At 36.4% G+C, this 17,315-nt stretch overlaps 1 protein-coding gene across 1 annotated transcript; it reads right to left on the bottom strand.

The window, feature by feature from the left end:
• Positions 1 to 2,652: 2,652 nt before the first annotated feature.
• LOC147861398 (LIM domain-containing protein HDR3-like) lies at positions 2,653 to 10,995 on the bottom strand. The gene is made up of 12 exons (XM_087322223.1): positions 10,846 to 10,995; positions 6,238 to 6,341; positions 6,067 to 6,151; positions 5,134 to 5,260; positions 4,763 to 4,883; positions 4,605 to 4,688; positions 4,356 to 4,475; positions 4,059 to 4,271; positions 3,904 to 3,966; positions 3,625 to 3,743; positions 3,362 to 3,420; positions 2,653 to 3,278 (listed from the first exon to the last, which is right to left on the bottom strand). The coding sequence occupies exons 2-12, from the start codon at positions 6,322 to 6,324 to the stop codon at positions 2,977 to 2,979; spliced, it is 1,380 nt and encodes a 459-aa protein (XP_087178349.1). The 5' UTR covers positions 6,325 to 6,341; positions 10,846 to 10,995; the 3' UTR covers positions 2,653 to 2,976.
• Positions 10,996 to 17,315: the final 6,320 nt, after the last annotated feature.

Here is a 17,315-nt window from a genome sequence, read left to right as displayed (position 1 = left end):
GCATTGTTGGGGGATACATCTAAAGTTTCTAAAGGTTGTCACATCACCCTTTACAACTCATGACCTTTCGTCACAAGCAACCATAACCTCGAAAGGGATTGGTTCTTCTTATAATCAACATGCAATATCTCATTGTTTTTTTTCCATTGATATATTTATATTGTTATGTTCTCAACTTACTTAATTGGCTAATTCCTTGTGTGTTTATGTTGTCATACTTAATTGGTTCTTTCCCAACACGTGCATGTTCAAAGTGAACTTACGAAGAGAGTTACAGGGAATTTAGAATATGAACTTACAGGGAATTTAGAATATGATATACTAACCATACCCTTTATTAAATTCTCAAGTTCAAAGTGACTCTTAGAGTTTATGTGTGAGAGTTTAGAGTGTGCATGCAGTCTATGATATGTAAACATTGTCACATAAGGAGATATTGCCGATTTCTTTTTTATTATTTACCACATAACCAACTACAAACCTCAAACATAACACTACTACATCTATGAAGAGAGTTACATATAGAGGATCAAAAGTGAAGTAATGTATAAGGGTTTATAGAGAGCTCAAGAGGTTTGGATTAAAAAATGAAAGACTAAAGAATATCATCAATAAGCATAAGGAGCCAAGCTGAAATCAAATAGTACTATGAACAAAAAGCCATCTCCCATCCGGCTTTATCAATAACAATGAGTCCATGATTGTCGTTACAAAGCTCCATGCATTCTTGTTGGTTGGAAGAAAAAACTCTTATTCCTCTTGAAAAATATTCTCCCAAGAAGTTTGTCTAAACAACTTGTTTATGTTCTACCCACCATATGTATACATCGCCCATCGAATGCCCTCTCACATACAGGTGAGGACAATGGTTTTTCCAAATAGCATTTTCCAATGTTATTTATTTTTTGCTTTTCCAAAGTTTTTTCTTTCACTTTTCGAGAACTCAATTTCCTACGTTCTTCTTGGCTGGCCAAATGCCTTATAAGAAGGTTCACCATAAGTCTCCTTACCAAAGACTTAAAAAAACAAAAACCTTACAATTTTAAGAGCCTTTAGTTCTGCCCCCCCCCCCCCCCCACCACCACTAATACAAGACAAAAATGTTTTTGCATCTCTCCCAAGTTTTTATTTGTAAAAGAATTGCCTGTGAATCCTATAATTGTTATAGATGTGAGAGGGACAAAATGGATTTCATATCCAATGCTTGAGATTCCTTCACACAAATACTTTTGCATGCATAACAGTTTAATGTATCATCAAGAGTAGCAAATATTCTAATCCGCACACTTCCACTAAGATACACTTTCGTAAGATTGCGTGAAGTTATATCTCTCCAAAAAATATGAGTTGGATCCTCCTTTTTATACATACAAAGTTTCTCACATTTTTCCCAAATTTCCCATTTGAGATACATACAAAGTCTCAAATTCAATAACTTATATTTGACATAAATGTTTTTCTAGTTTTAAATCCATATCACCGTCGTATGCTTGAAAACCTTGAAATTTCCAACTTTTTGCATCTAGATGGGCTTGTTCTAAAGTCAACTCTACTTGCCTATCTTGCTTTCTTTCCTAATTATTTTAATGCTAGTAATCAACCTCGTTGATCACATTTTCTCAACTAAGTTTCTCAACAAATCAAAGCTAATAAGTCATCAAGATGAATGACAGTGAATTATTGTGCGCATGTTCGCCTTCATCCTTTTTATGAATTTAATCTTTATTAACCCCTTCCAAGTCTTGTCTTTTCATACATTCAAGGTGTGCTATAATGACATTTTTGAAAACCTGGGGTGTTTTAAGGTCTCCTATGTTCCAAGCATGTACACGCACACGGATTGTATGCCTTGCATTTCCAATGTAGAGATTATTAAGCCATATCCCAAAATTGCATGTGATAGATGGATAAAATGAGGAGCATGACTTATGGATGTCATATTTGTCACAAGATAATTTTCTTCTGCAACACCAAGAACTCGGGCAAAGGTTCAGCGTAATATGAAGACAATTTCCATGCAAAGAGCATTATCCATGAAGTTCATTGGTTATGTAAAGTCTAGATATACTTAGAAAGGATGACATGTTGCACGTTTATAATGATGGTGCATGCATTTAGTGAGATTTTTCACTATACATACAAGGCTTCTTGTGATAGGATGGTCCTAGAACCATATGAAATTTTGGTTTTCTTCCATACAATTAGTAGTCAACTTTTGTTTAGACTCCATGCCTAATGAGCTCGTTTCATACTCCAATCAAGATCCTTTGGATCCTAGCGTTTTTCATACTAGTAGACAATGGTGCTCAACTTCAACATGTCTTGAAGTTGCCATGTTCATAATTCTTCAATACATCAAGATGCAAACAGTTATTTGGTTCCCACCACCATCACATCTTGTAATCCATGACGGTTGGATTTTATCTCCACATTTATATGATATACATATACAATTATTACCTGAAGGTCGATTAATTTTCCTACCGCAATGCCTGACCTTCCATACTATGCTTAAAAAGCTGAGTCATATTTTCATTCCAAGTTTAAACTCAGTGTTATCTTCTCTTCTCATCACACCATACTGATAAATTAACTTCACAGTATGCCACACAAGACAACTGAGCAGCTGTAGGAGATAAAATGACACATTGATTCAAGCTGCAAAACCCTTAATTTTTTTTATTTTATGCAGGATTACACCATTGTTTTCCATAGCTTTTCATACAAAAATTTCCAATATGATATACGGTATAGGACCCATTGATCAGAGGGGTACAGTAAATACAACGTTCAAGGAAGAATACAACATTGGGACAAATTAGTGCTTCTGTTAATAGATGTCAATGTGTGTTGTGTGTTACAGTTCTGCAGGTTGACTCATTCCTATTATGCAAGATCAAGAATAATGATATTTTTATATCACCAAGGAATAAAATCATTGTCTCGGGATGATGATGTAATTACCCTAGGCCTTTATTATTCGGGGAAGGTTCCTGTCATTCTAATGTGCTCCAATGTCCGTCTAAGACCAAATTGGAGCATCGATGCGTGTCCGGCTCGGAATCCACCACCATATATGGGTGACGAATCCATGACAATTTGATGAAGGAAGAATTCCCCGAGCTTCTTTTCAACCGATGATTTAGGTCCTTTATGGTGTTTAGAAGTAGACGACGAACTACTTGGACCTGCTCCAGCTGTGACTTCAGAATCAAGCCACAAATGCGCAACAACTTGGCAAATACCTTCTTCCACATCAGGCTGTAAATTTCTAAACCCTGGTAAAACCAAATGGAGTTCCCATCATATAAATTGCCATACCAAAATCTCCTTTACGGGCGTTATGGGAAAATCTACTCACCATTCAATCGAAGCCATGCATGCATGAGCTCATGTGCTAGTATTGACCCTGTGAGCAATCTGGTATATACAAAGAAACACACCAAATAAGTATGTCATATTGTTCCAAGTTTGAAAAGCTCGCAGAGGAAATTCTGATGGAGTCTTACTGCAATACTGATATAGCAAATGAAAGATTACAGATTCACACTGGTGACGTGTCAGAATGATCTGGAAGTTCAGAATTTGAATAGGAGGACTTGGAATAAGTGCATTACTACCAACCTTGGAAGGCCATACAAGACTAGTATGGCTGTAACTTCACAATGACGTGTCAGCTTTTGTGACTCGGTCCGCATATCTATGATGCTGTTACCAGCACCAATTTTCGGTTTTCGAAAGATCTGTTTCATTCAAACGATAAGAAAGTACACCTTAAATCAATCCACTGCCTCTCAAGGATTCTGCTAAAAAGATTCTGCTAAAAAGTTACACTTGCACTAGCATTAACCCTACAAGTGCTATATATGAAAGAGAAAGAAACAAGATGGTGAAAAGAATTACTATGTTCACTGTCTGCTCCTCCGACAAACACAAGCCTCTTGTTTCTGGCATGTGATGATGTCCCTTGCGTGTACAAGTAATGCAATATGCCACCCTAGTCAACACACTTATAAATCGTAGCATGAATATCAGGTATTCACTCATTTTGAAGTTACCTCCTTTTCTCCCTCCATGGCCTCATTCAAAGCCTCCCTTTGAACAAGCAGCATTGGGATTTCTTGGTCAAGCGGCATGTTCATCCCTGCATAGAAATCACGTATTGCGTGATAAAGAGGCTGACACTCTCCCGTGTCCATGATTCCTGAATCTAAGCATTCTAAACATAACTTGCGTCCATCTTCTAAAGATATGTACTGAGCATCCTTAGACTATTAATATCCAAAACCAAGACACGCACAGTTAGACATCCATATGGTTCGAAGAATAATCTTGGAAAGTAAGTTTGTTCTTACTTCAACTCTTTCACAACTACAGCACCGAGGTGTGCTATCCACTTCATGTGAAGGACAGTATTTCTGTAGCCAGAATGGATGGGCTCGGTACTCTATCAACCCAGAAGAGTTCGTAGGAATCTGCACACAATAGTTTGTATTATCCTCTGGTTTGACAGAACAATTGCATTAGAGAGATTACAATAGAGCTCCCTGATAATATGAGATAACAGAAATACATATTTAACATGTGGGGCTGCTGGAACTTACAAATTCTTTACAAACATCACATTTTGGATGAAATAGCTCTTTGTAACAGCTCTTATGAAATGGATTACTGCTAGACATTGAAAACTGCATGGAAATGTCAATTCGTCACTCAGATATCCAGGTAGTTATTTTAATAGTAAATTTTGATTGCTTTAGACCTCCTGATCCGATATCGGTGAACCACAGGCATAACAACGAAAGCAACTTGGATGCCATACTGATCCCATGCAGCTGAGAAATCTTCCGTAACCTATCTCCTCTTTACAGCCTTCACATACCCTAAAAGCAAGATTCTCAAACATCATAACAGCGAAGATACAATGCAAAAATAAAAATGATCTACATACAACACCACAGTTTTATCAGCACCTTTTTTGGTATGCAATTTAATTTTTTTGCCAATTTTCTTAAAGTGTTTACATTCCCTTTGATTAAAAATCATTGATCTCGCAGATTGCATTCTTTAAATGATAGTAGGGTACAAAGACACAATGTGTTATACATACTCTGGCTAGGGTGAGAATTTTACCTTCTTCCTGCAGAGACATTTTGTACTCTTGAAGCACTTGGACGAGGTGATGACTCCTCCAGATATAGACTTTCTTGCAATGCTCTGGCCAAATCTTCATCTCCATCAACTTGTGGATAATTAGCACCTACGAAAGAAGAGGAACAAACAATCATAATTTCAGTACAGCTGCCCATAACCAATACCTGAATCTATTTTCTCAAGTCTGTTTACATAAACATCTCATAGCAAGTCACGCTCCTTTCCCTATCTGCCAAGAATCATTTCTTTTGATCAATGCGTACAGATCCTACCTTATAAAAGTGTTTCTTTATCCTAGTGAAGTTTAAATTAAGAAGATTACAAGAACGTTCGTTTAGAGTCTTCATCAAATAATTGCAACATCTGCAGCTCATATTAGACCGTAAAAATTCTATTTGCCTTACAAAATGGACTGAATAATCCTAAAGAAGTATTAACTGTATGTGAGAGACTCAACACTTCCATATATTGTATGGCCTATCTAAAGTTCATGAATCAATGTGCAAATCTATGTTTAATTTAATACTCTTAAAGACTTATACAGTCTGTCTAAAGTTCATGAATCAACAGGAAAATCAGTGACTAAAAAGCTTACAAATCATTGTACAAATAGAAATACTACAACATTCTTTAATTTTCCTGCTTACTGTTTGTGTTCAGCTATTTACCCCAATTTATAGTCCTAACAAACTTCATGCACAGAATGGGAAACAATTTCTCATGGGAAACTCGTGTCAATTTCCACTGTAGAGAGATCTAGCATTTTCTTAAGTTATAACATTCCACAGTTCCTCAGAGACAAAGAGACACCGAAGGCATTTTAGATAATCATAAAACTGCTGATATTTCTTGAAGCATTTTGCTTAAAAAACAATATAAATATGTTTTATTGACAACACCATTTACCCTTACTTTTCATACAATCTGCATCAGAGAGGGAGAGAGCAATTGCATGGTCAAGTTCCTCATCTTCTACTTGTTCTTGAGATTTGTAATCCTACAACATTTAAGATTTTCTAAATACACAAATATTTACATGAGTAAACTAACTTCGAAATGGCTTTTCAACATCAACGAGCTTACTGGATAATCATTAGAACCATCTCTCGTCTCATATTCCCCTATTCTATGATGGGAAGATCCCTTAAAGAACCTCTTTATCCACTTCATGTGTACAGGAATAGATTCTGCAAAAGAATGAATCCAGATCAGACCTTACAGCAGAACAATGTGATCTTCTGTTTCATGAGCACATCAAATTATTTAAAGACAGACTACATTAATGCTCTCTAATAATTTATATGCCTTCCAAAGACCAAAAGGGTACAATTTACATCTGTAAGTGCAAGTAGCTGAGCGAGTGAAAGAAGCGAGACACGGCATGATCTTGAACTAATGTATTGAATTTTACATGATTAGCTTATTGTTATATCGAACTTTGCTGATGAAGGATGTCACTCAAAGAGATGATTCTAAACTTAATTACAGAACACTAGAATAATCTGTGGCAGAGGATAATATCCATTAGCCATGTTACACATGAACAGCACATGTTCAAAATCATATACCTTACACATGAACAGCACATGTTTAAAGTTTGACATGACCACTAGCAATGTTACAAAATCAAATCATGATCAGCATGACTCCATCTAGGTATATCTTGCTAAACACTCCAAAGAATATCAGAAGAACAACGTTAGCAGGGTACATCCAGCAAGCATATTCTCTTTGAAGTTTCAGAAAGCCGAACTTTAATTTAGCAGAATAGCATTCTCAGAAGTGTATTCAACTGTAAAGGATACTGATTCTTAAGTAACAAAGGCTGTCACAAGAGTGACAAAATAAAGTACACAAAAAGTGTACCTAATATCCTCTTACAAACTTTAGACGGATTAACTTTGATACATATATGTTAGCAAAATACCTATAAACATGACCCTCTTTACAATGGACAGAAAAACCAGGTGGTTGGTCAACATAGATCTATTGTTCATGGTCTTCATTCAATAAAGCACCATAATTTAAAGGTTTAACTTTGGGAGGAAAAATAGGCGAGCTGAAACAGGTTCCAAAAATGTTTGAAACTTAAATTTAATAGTCTGAAAGGCCTAGGAAATGCCAGATTATAATTTCTTTTAATGTTCAATCTTAGAGAATTTTGGAGGAAAACGTCTTCCTTTCTTCCTTTAGAGGGAAACAACACTCTTCTTCTTCCTCATCTACTGCATGATCTAAGCCATCACTGCGTTCCTTCTGCCGTCTTCCCTTCAGTTGAGTGGTGTCTCTTGTGAACTCTTAACACCACTATCAAGCTAATATATGTCGTATTGCCTACTGTGTTATATAACCTAGACATTTCATCAGATGCTTCACATCGGCCTCTTGGGGCATCGACTACAAACCTACCTCACGACTACCTGGGAAATCTAAGCATTTTATTCATCTTACTTTGATGACTAAGGTGATCCATGATCCTAATGAGCCTGCTTCCACCAAGGAGACCCTTCAGCAACCACAATGGAGTCATGCCATGAACGCAGCATTAGGTGCCAATGAGAAGAATGGGCATGGATATTAGTACCACAGCTGCCACAATGCAAGGTAATTGGTACCGTTGGATAGGTGGCAGCCTCAATAAATGCAAAGCAAGGCATGTTGTTAATGGACGTGGTCAGCACTCCATTCTCAACTTTGATGGAACTTCTGCACATGGAGCTCGAACGTCAACAACTCCTACAATTCTACCTTCATCTATCTAACATTGTTGGCTTGTTTCAAGAGGCCTTTCCCCAATGATGATATCAAACAAGAAGCAAGAAATGTCCAATACATACATTTGACTTAAAACCTACAGTCATTAACAAAGTTGCCTATGCACCAAATGAAAAGTTGCTAAAGGTGTTGTGAACAACCCACTTTGTGCATTCATTTTTTTCAAGTAATAGGATTCCCGCATTACATGTCCAATATATATGTTTGACTTTAAAACCCAGTCATTATCAAAGTTTTATACATCAAAATTGAATGTATATAGGATTATTCGAGAACATATATACACAATAATTTATCCAGATAAAACAATAAAAAGGGGAGGGAGTGAGAGAGGGAGAGAGCCTGAGATTGAATGAGAACAAGATCTCAGAACAGCAGGAGAAGGAAGAAAGAAGAAAGACAGCTTTTGCACCACAATTTTTGTGTAACGTCAGTCAAGTAATAATTGTAAAAAAAAAGAAGTTTCAAAAACATTTCATTTTTGGAGGTTAGAAGTGACTGTTTGCAGTGTGTGGCCAATGAATTATGCTGCAACAGTACACTATATGAAGTCTCCAAAACTGTAGGGTGTGGGGAATGCCAGTCAAGGCAACTTAACTAAATTGCAAAAAAAAGTTTCAAAAACATTTCATTTTTGGAGGTTAGGAGTGACTGACTGCAGCATGTGACCAACACAATATGCTGCAACAGTACACTACATGAAGACTCGAAAACTGTAGGGTGTGGAGAATGCCAATCGAGGCAACTTAAACTAAATTGCAACTTGGCAACATCTTAAAACTATGACGTCCCCCGTTAGTCTCAATTACCTCCTCTTACACTGAGGGTGCATAATACTCAGTTTACAAACTGAAAACCCCTCAAGAACCATTGGCTTTCCAACTCAGTCCTCCTGCAGAGAGGGTGCCCTATACTTAGCTCAGGGTTCAAACAAACCTCAGCTTTAACAAAAGTATAACAATGTAAAACAGTCTCTTAACATTTAACCTCACATTAATATCAATCTTTGGGGACTTCTGGAATGTGACTCATCCCAGCACTGTCTCTAAGCTTGCAAAGCTTTACAAAAATGTTGCCTAAATTGGTCTAGCAATCCAGAGACCGAAACCGTAAGGTTGATAGGACCTTCTAGTGCCTGGCCAACTTGAAATCACCTTACACAACTGTTCAGGTGTGGCAGCCAAAGTGTTACGGCTATTTCTAAGAACCTCAAGATCCATACTGCACGAAGCATATTGAGATACAATACCATTATTTTATCAGCCTTAGATTCACAGCTTCGTCTCGTTCACTAAATCAAATTTGGCTCTTTGATCATCTTTAGCAATCTCTTGTCCACCCATGGGTTTTATTAAGTTTAATAGGGCGGGATAGGTGGTCTGGGAATAATATGCTGGGATAACTGGTTCCTCCGGATGGGATGAGTTAGAAAGCTGGATCGACCAGGAGCCGATTGGCTAAGGAACCGGCTATCAGCCGGCCTAACATGGTGCTGGATACAGGATATCAGCCGGATCAACTGGTAGTCGATCCGCCAAGGGTTGGCCGTAAGCCAATCAGTCCAGACAAGAGCTGGACAGATCCTAAGAACGCGAGCCAGCTGGTTGGCTGAGGGCCGATCCGCTCAGAGTCGGCTAAGAGCTGGAAGCCGATTAGTGGGCATATTTGTAAATAGCCCATTTTGTGTATAAGTATAAATACACCTAGGGCAACCACATTAAGATATATATGTGTGTGGGTGAGCATTGAGTGGATATAGAGAGTGTGAGAGCTTTGTGTGTGTGTCCATCTGCTGAGAAGAAGGTCAGCTCAAGGTTGTGGCTTTGGGTATTGTACACATATCATAGTGATTCTGTTTGGAGTCTATGGGCTCCCGTGGTTTTTTCCCATTCAGGGTTTCCATGTTAAAACTTGGTGTCTCTATTATTGTGTTTTCTGTTTTCTCATTGTCTTTCATTTCAGCTTGACAGCCGGTTGTCGCCGGCTCCATATTCACAACATAATAATCCTGTGACTGGTTCCAGGAGATATTAGCTGATCACACATACTTACAAAAGTTTACTCAGCCCCATGTAATTTGGCTCTATCTTCCTAGTGGCCTTCACTAGGGAGATCATCCACCGGATCTACAAAATAAAATTTTTGCAAGAATATAATGTGACTATACCTTCATTTACAAATCGTTTTCAACACTGACCCATTCACCCTCTACATTTTGGGTGCTTATCCTTTCTTGCATTAGAGCTGTCGAGCTTCTTATGTAAATTCGTTTACTTCATTCTTCTCCTTCTCCCACTCTTTCTTTCATTTTTCTCTTCTTCCACCACTACCCCATTCACCATCTACGTTTTGGGTGCTTATCCTTTCTTACATTAGAGCTGCCGAGCTTCTCTTATTCATTAATTTACTCATTTATTCTTCTCTTTTCTCCCACACTTTTGTTCATCTTTCTCTTTCTCTTCCTCTGCCACTAACCCATTCACCCTCGATGTTTTGGGTGCTTATCCTTTCTTGAATTAGAGCTGCCGAGCTTCTCTTACTCAGCCATTTACTCCTAAATTCTTCTCTTTTCTCCCACTCTATTGTTCATCTTTCTCTTCCTCCACCATACACACCGATGGTCCATTCTTTGCTAGAAACTGATGGCAAAATATTCCTTTCACACAGGGTTGCCAGAAACAAAATCTGATGAAAACAATTAATTTCACAAAGCATTGACAAAAGCAATTCTCGATGGAATCTCATTTTCACAAACCATAAATAGAAAACAGAATCCGATTCTTCACAAAGGGGAAAAAAATGAAACAAAAACAAAATCTGAGGGAGTCTTTTGCAAATCCGAAGATTAAGTTCATTCACAGACAGTGTAAGGGTGGGGTCGGAAACGAAGAAGAGAGAGAGAGAGAGAGTACTTACACCCTTTGTGGAGAGATCAAATTGGGGTGTGTTGGGCGTGAGACCAGATCTTGAAGGTTTTGCTCAAATTAAAGAGTACAGAGATTAGAATCACCCATTCAATAGTCTCCTTACATATATATGCATATACATGTGTATATACACACAGACAGACACAGAACAGAGTGAGGGAGATAAATGGGTGCTAGACTATTATTCTTTCTGATGGGGAGGCTATTTTTGGTTGGCTTGGTATAATATAATAAGATATGATATATGTGTATACATACATACATACATACATACATACATACATACATACATACATATGTATGTATATACATACATGTTCTTTGCATTGTCAAACGCGGGGGAGTTATGACCACTCATCTCTTAAGAACACACCAAATCTTGCGACTAGGGTCGCCATTTCTCTTAACATGTTTATGCATGCTTGGGTGGTTCACTCTTAGTGCGTGCAAACCTTAGATATATATATATATATATATATGTATACCCTTCACTTGGTTTACTGTCACATTGACTTGAAAAATACTTTATCGTATTGATGTAATGTGCAATGAGGCTTTCATACCATGTGTTCACTACAAAATATATGCCCAATGATATGATCTTCAATGTCAATTCTGATTGTATCGCTAATTGTTGTCCATCTATCATAATATGGATTTACTAACATGTAGTGTGATGTTTTAAACTTGGATACACCAATGCCACGAGGTTGTGTGTATAAGGAATGGACGCAAGAGATTGCCACGACTTAGCTAAATTTGGAAAAAGATGTGGCTCGATTCATGGTGCACATGGAATTTCATCTATTGTTTTTACTTTACATTTGGAAAGTGTTTTTCTATGTGATATTGATAGGTGGGTGACAAGAGCCATAACACTAGCACAATATGTTCAACAAAGGATGTCACTTGAATTCATTGTTATATTGTATGGTTTCACATCCCATTCTAGCGATGCTTCATGAAATACCAATGTCAAGAGATCTTGTTGGCCTCGATTAGTTGTTGGGCAACCACTCAAAGAAAGTGAAAGAGACGTATGTAATTATCCTTACACAAGATCATGCTTGGAGAGAGTGTGAATGCTTAGATACTTGGCGGTGTGTGTGTGTGTGTGTGTGTGTGTGTGTGTGTGTGTGTGTGTGTGTGTTAGAGAGGTGTATTGTTTTTCTTATAAAGTAGAGTTGTTCGTTGATTGGTCAAAGAGGGGGAGAGGGAGTGAGAGATTCTTAATGTCCACGAGGAACCAATTGCAATCAATGGGAAATGCTCCATGGCAAGGACCGAACTTGGGTTCACTCAAAATTTTGACCCACATGGCGCATGGCATCACACTTGTTAAAAAATAGGTCCTAGGTAATGCAATGTTTAAAAGCTTAGACTAGTCATCTTGGGTGCATCATGAGCGAGCATACACATTCTTGTGGATTGTGTCGTGCAAATAAATTATTTTATCTCCAAAAAAGAACACACGCATGCATTGGCTAGTCAAAAAAATCAATGAATTGTTACAACTTACGCCTAATAAATGATATGTTATTTAAAACATTGGCATGTCCTTCTTAGCATTGTATTGGTGAGGATGCTTATGTTACATGAATGGATCATTTAACCACAGGAGCTTTCTCTATAAGGAGGCAATGAATTTGTAGCATTGAACCAAGACATGAATGTCAAGTTGTAAATACAATGTTGAATTATCGGTTTTTATATGACATATCAATAGTCCGAAAAGTTACCAATCCTTTAAAATACTAAATGCATGTTGGCAATGGTCATTTCGCCACTTTTATACAACTTTATATATTTATTGCTTCGATGTAGGTGCTTTGCTTAAGTTTCTTTAGAAAAGCTCGTGTGTCCCCTTTACATTTATCTTTAACACACGTATCCCTCGTCAACTTCTTAAATTTGTTTTATCTAGTATGTCACCTAGTATTCACACATTGAATGGTCAATAAAGGATTTCCCAAACAATAAACAATAGTTGTCCCTTATATAACTCGTTCATGCGTTATGAACCTAACTTTCTATAACATTATTGATATCTTCAGGAGCAAACACACATCCCTCAAAATATATATTGATCAATAAAGTAAGCAAACTTTTCTTGTAGATGTGTGTCTTAATAATTGAGATTGAAAACAACTCAATATGTTATTTGGGCTTTAAATTTCATGTTATTGGTCACGTAGATATGGACAACGCATTTGCTTGTAATGCAAGCACATGGCCGCAAAGGGGACACCTTATTGCCCTCAACATTGATCATTAATGGTTGTGTAATGGGTTACCCATGCTATTATGAACCAACACTAGGGATACATGAACTTACAAGGACCATACATTGAACAACAATGTGTGAAAATCATAGACTAGTGGGATATTGTCCACTAATGTTTTTTCTTAGATAGTTCAAATAAGCACGACTCACGAGTAACCCACAAACGTGCACACACCATGTGAGCATATGTAATATATATCACAAATACATATTTACCTCATGATAATACTGTGAAATGCACATAAGAGATCAAAGCCAATCTAGTTAGGTTCTTACTTCTTACTCAATTTATAATTTATACAAAGGTACCCATTTGGGTTGGCTTAGCTTAAAAGGGTATGCTAAAAGGGTGGGTTGGCTTAGGTACATGCATCCTAAAAAGGGTGTGCTAAAAGAGTGGCACAAAGGCATACATGCACACCACAATACTATTTGATTTTTATGAAAGGTTAGTATTTTGTGTGTGCATATAGGATAGGGTAAAGATGGAGCAATTATAGTTTGGTCATTCTCGCTAACTTGCCTTTCATGAATAAATATCCAATGTTGGTTGATGGAAACTTGATGAAAGTTCCATTTTTGTAAAGTTTTGTTTAATGATTGTATGTGGAATAAGATATGCAAGTCAATATATTTGTTAAATTACAAAAGTTTGGATTACTTACAAGAGATATTGGCTCACGTATGCAAAGCAACCGATACAATATAGTTTGTGCTTATAAATTTTAGGGAAAAGTACCAGGATACCCTTGAAAGTTCGTCTATTTACTAGAATGCCCTTGAAAGCTCATCTATTTACTAGAATGCCCCTGAAAGTTCCAAATTTACCAAACTAACCCTATGTCCAAAAAAATACACTTTATAAAGTAATTATACACTCAAATCTGCAAGCCCTATTTACCAGAATACCCTTCAAACACAAATTTCTTTACTTAAGCAATTCTTTGGGTCCTTTGTACCTAACAGTGTAGACTTTCTCTTCTTTCTTGTTCATTGGGTTGATCAATCGTCTTCATCATCAGGATCCATAGAAGGTCAGTACACTCTCTCTCTCTCTCTCTCTCTCTCTCTCTCTCTCTCTCTATATATATATATATATATATATATATATACATAGATTGAGATATTCGCATTCGTGGGGCCTCCCCCACGAATACCAACGAATACGTATAAGAATATTTCTTCCAATATTCATTAACTTTTTTTTTCCCCTTTTTTTCCCTATTTTTTTTTTTGAAAAAATGCATTCGACGAGTAGCGAATAGAGAAGAGCTCAGTAGGGAATAGCAATCAGCAATCAACAAGGAACAACATCAAACATCGGCTCCTCGAAATTTAGGGTTTGACTGCGTCCTTTCTTCCTCCTGCATAAGACATACACTCGGGCAAAACAGTACAAAGCAATAAGAGATATCAATCAAACTAGGGTAAAACAAATATGATCCAAGATAGAGATCACTCAAATTAGGTTAATCAGAAGGAATCCATAAAAGATACCACTCAGCTTGGGTAGCAAAAGAAAGAAAGGAAAAACAAAAAGAAACAGAAAGAAACCCATCAAATGTAAAGAGTCAATGAGGTTCAAAGCAGAAGAGAAAGAAGAATCTCATCAAAGGTATCATTTCACATAAATATAGGTTAAGACAGGAGGAGAGAAACAAGGGGGGGGGGGTTAAGTTATAAAAAAATTCCATGATTTGTTTACCTTGAGATCACAGGAGGGGATGTCTTGGCAGGGGTGGGCAGCAACAGCAATCCACATGTTGTTGTCAAGGATGCCATGGGCAAAAGGCCAAAAGCAAAAGAAGCAACAATGGCTATGGAAGCTTGAGGCACTCAATGGGTTCCACTAGTGGTTTTGATTTTTGAAGACCTTCCATTTTTTGATTAATTTGTGATTTTTCCTTCTTTTTTTTAAGTGAATTGAATAAATTTTATTATGTAAATTTATTTTCCATAAACGAATGGTTTTATAATATTCTTGGAGCAATTTTATATTCTCGAATACTACGAATATTGCGGATGTCGAATACCCCGCATATCACGCATGGGTCAATCTATGTATATATATATATATATATATGGTAAATAGGGCTTGTAGATTTGAGTGTATAATTACTTTATAAAGTGTATCTTTTTGGACATAGGGGTAGTTTGGTAAATTTGGAACTTCCAGGGGCATTCTGGTAAATAGACGAACATTTAAGGGTATGTTGGTACTTTTCCCTAAAGTTTACTAGTAGTCGCGTGATTACTAACCTTTTTTACTTGATCAAACGATTTAATACATTGTAGTTGGTGTTTGGACTAATGAAGTTTCCCAATTTGTCACATGATTATAGCCTATAGGTAATAAAAAAGATGAGTCCAATTGATGGTTTGATTATATTATGTACATCAATTACGTTAAGAGAAAAAATATCTAGTTAGAGGTCTTATCCAAGTAAAATGATGTGACGGCAGCAAGCTCTTGACAACATGGAATAAGCTCCATTTAAGTGCACACCGTCCTTGATATAGTGTTCATTTTCCATTCAAAGTTTATGTCTTACCCGCCCTATCTTTTTGAATATTTCCAAGGGAAATATTAAACACAAATGAAGATCAATATGTACCCTTCTTATGATTTTAACCCTCACACATTTTAGTGACTAAAACATAGATTAAGCACAATGTAGCATGTGCATAAGTACTAGGTTAATGAAAAGTTACATGGGAGTAAAATTTATGAGCTTGATTATAACACATATATATTCTAAGGTAATTAAAAACCGATATGAAGCAACTTTGATTTATGAAGTTCTTCTTTGTCTCACTAAACAAAGAGATAACTCTAGATTGTGAATGATATAAGAGTATATTGACGTTGGAATTGACATCACAATCAAGATTGCCATTGCCATTGTGATTATGATCTCTTGGATATTGTCAAATGGATTGAGCTCTCCTCACCAACCAGACTGAACCATGTAAGTTGTGATGGTATATACCTCAAGTACATGTATACTTTATTACAATAAATTTCATAGAACGTAATAAACGTGTTTGTGCGAACATACAAACGTTTGAAAATGTTTGGAAACGAACACGTTTCAAAAGTGAAAGATGCATGTTCTATTTTTATTTATTAGAAATTACCTCACCTTAGTGGTAAGTTGTATTGCTATTATTGCATATATCTTGGGTTCGAATGCCAATCTTCTTACCTTTTTCTCTCTCGTTAGTGTCATGTCATAGTAAAATTTTCTGTTAGTGTCATGTTTTCTTCATATTCTCCAATATATTTATTAGGAGTTTTTGAACGTTTGATTATAATTTATAATGACATATTTTGATTCAATCTCTATAGTTCATACTCATTTTTTGGTATTGTTCTAAAGTGAAGAGATCGATACCTTCACTAGTCGCGAGATGAGAACATTGATAATTGTAAGATGCGCTCATCATCAATACAATTATGTCTTTGAAATATTTGATTTTTATGTTCATGCTTTCCAATGTTTAGTAGTTAAGTAATTCCTAAGTTTTGAACTTTCAATTGTGTTGACATTTGATTCAATCAATATATAATATAGACCATAGTCATTTTTTTAAATTCCAATCTTTATTTATTTTTTCCAACTTATAAATTCAATCCAACTTTGAGATGATTTACCATACATGTTTGATTCAATCATTCTCGAATGCAATTGCACATATGGTTCATTCTATGATGTCAGTAATGGATTGTGATTATTTATTTGAGGCTAAGATTTTATGTTGTGCTTCAACTCTACAAATTTGAACATTTTTTATCAACGTATCATGTATTGGATGAGGAAACATGCCATTCGCATGTGACGTAAGGGCCCAATTTGAGAAATCGTAGTCATTAGCATTTGCAATAGATTTTGAAATTTTTCATAGTTTATATTACATGATAATGTGTATGGTGTTTCTCCCCAATATGACCTTATGGTAGAAAACTCATATAAGATTACCACACAATCTCTAATATTGGTTGTACTTGCTCTTGCTTATGTATTGTTTCTCCAAGTTTGGTTAGAGCGTGCATGGCATGTTTCTTTGACCAATTGATTCATGTTGCATGATCACAAACTAGATTTATGAAGAGCCCTTGTTATGAATACAAAAATTGAAACATAATGATCAAAACTCGCACTCACATGTTTAAC

This window comes from Azolla caroliniana, unplaced genomic scaffold (genome assembly GCF_043228905.1).
Source record: "Azolla caroliniana isolate FFs.n. ecotype wild unplaced genomic scaffold, voAzoCaro1.0.p SCAF_7, whole genome shotgun sequence".
In the NCBI taxonomy this organism is placed as follows: Eukaryota; Viridiplantae; Streptophyta; class Polypodiopsida; order Salviniales; family Salviniaceae; genus Azolla; species Azolla caroliniana.
The sequence above is the reverse complement of the archived record's forward strand: the minus strand, read 5'-3'. Positions and strand labels throughout refer to the sequence as shown.

Coding starts and splice junctions, on each gene's coding strand:
- LOC147861398 (XM_087322223.1), bottom strand. CDS start 6,324: ATGAAGTGGATAAAGAGGTTCTTTAAGGGATCTTCCCATCATAGAATA. Junction 4,476..4,604: donor GTGATGTTTGTAAAGAATTT/GTAAGTTCCAGC, acceptor TATTGTGTGCAG/ATTCCTACGAACTCTTCTGG. Junction 4,272..4,355: donor GTAGTTGTGAAAGAGTTGAA/GTAAGAACAAAC, acceptor GGATATTAATAG/TCTAAGGATGCTCAGTACAT.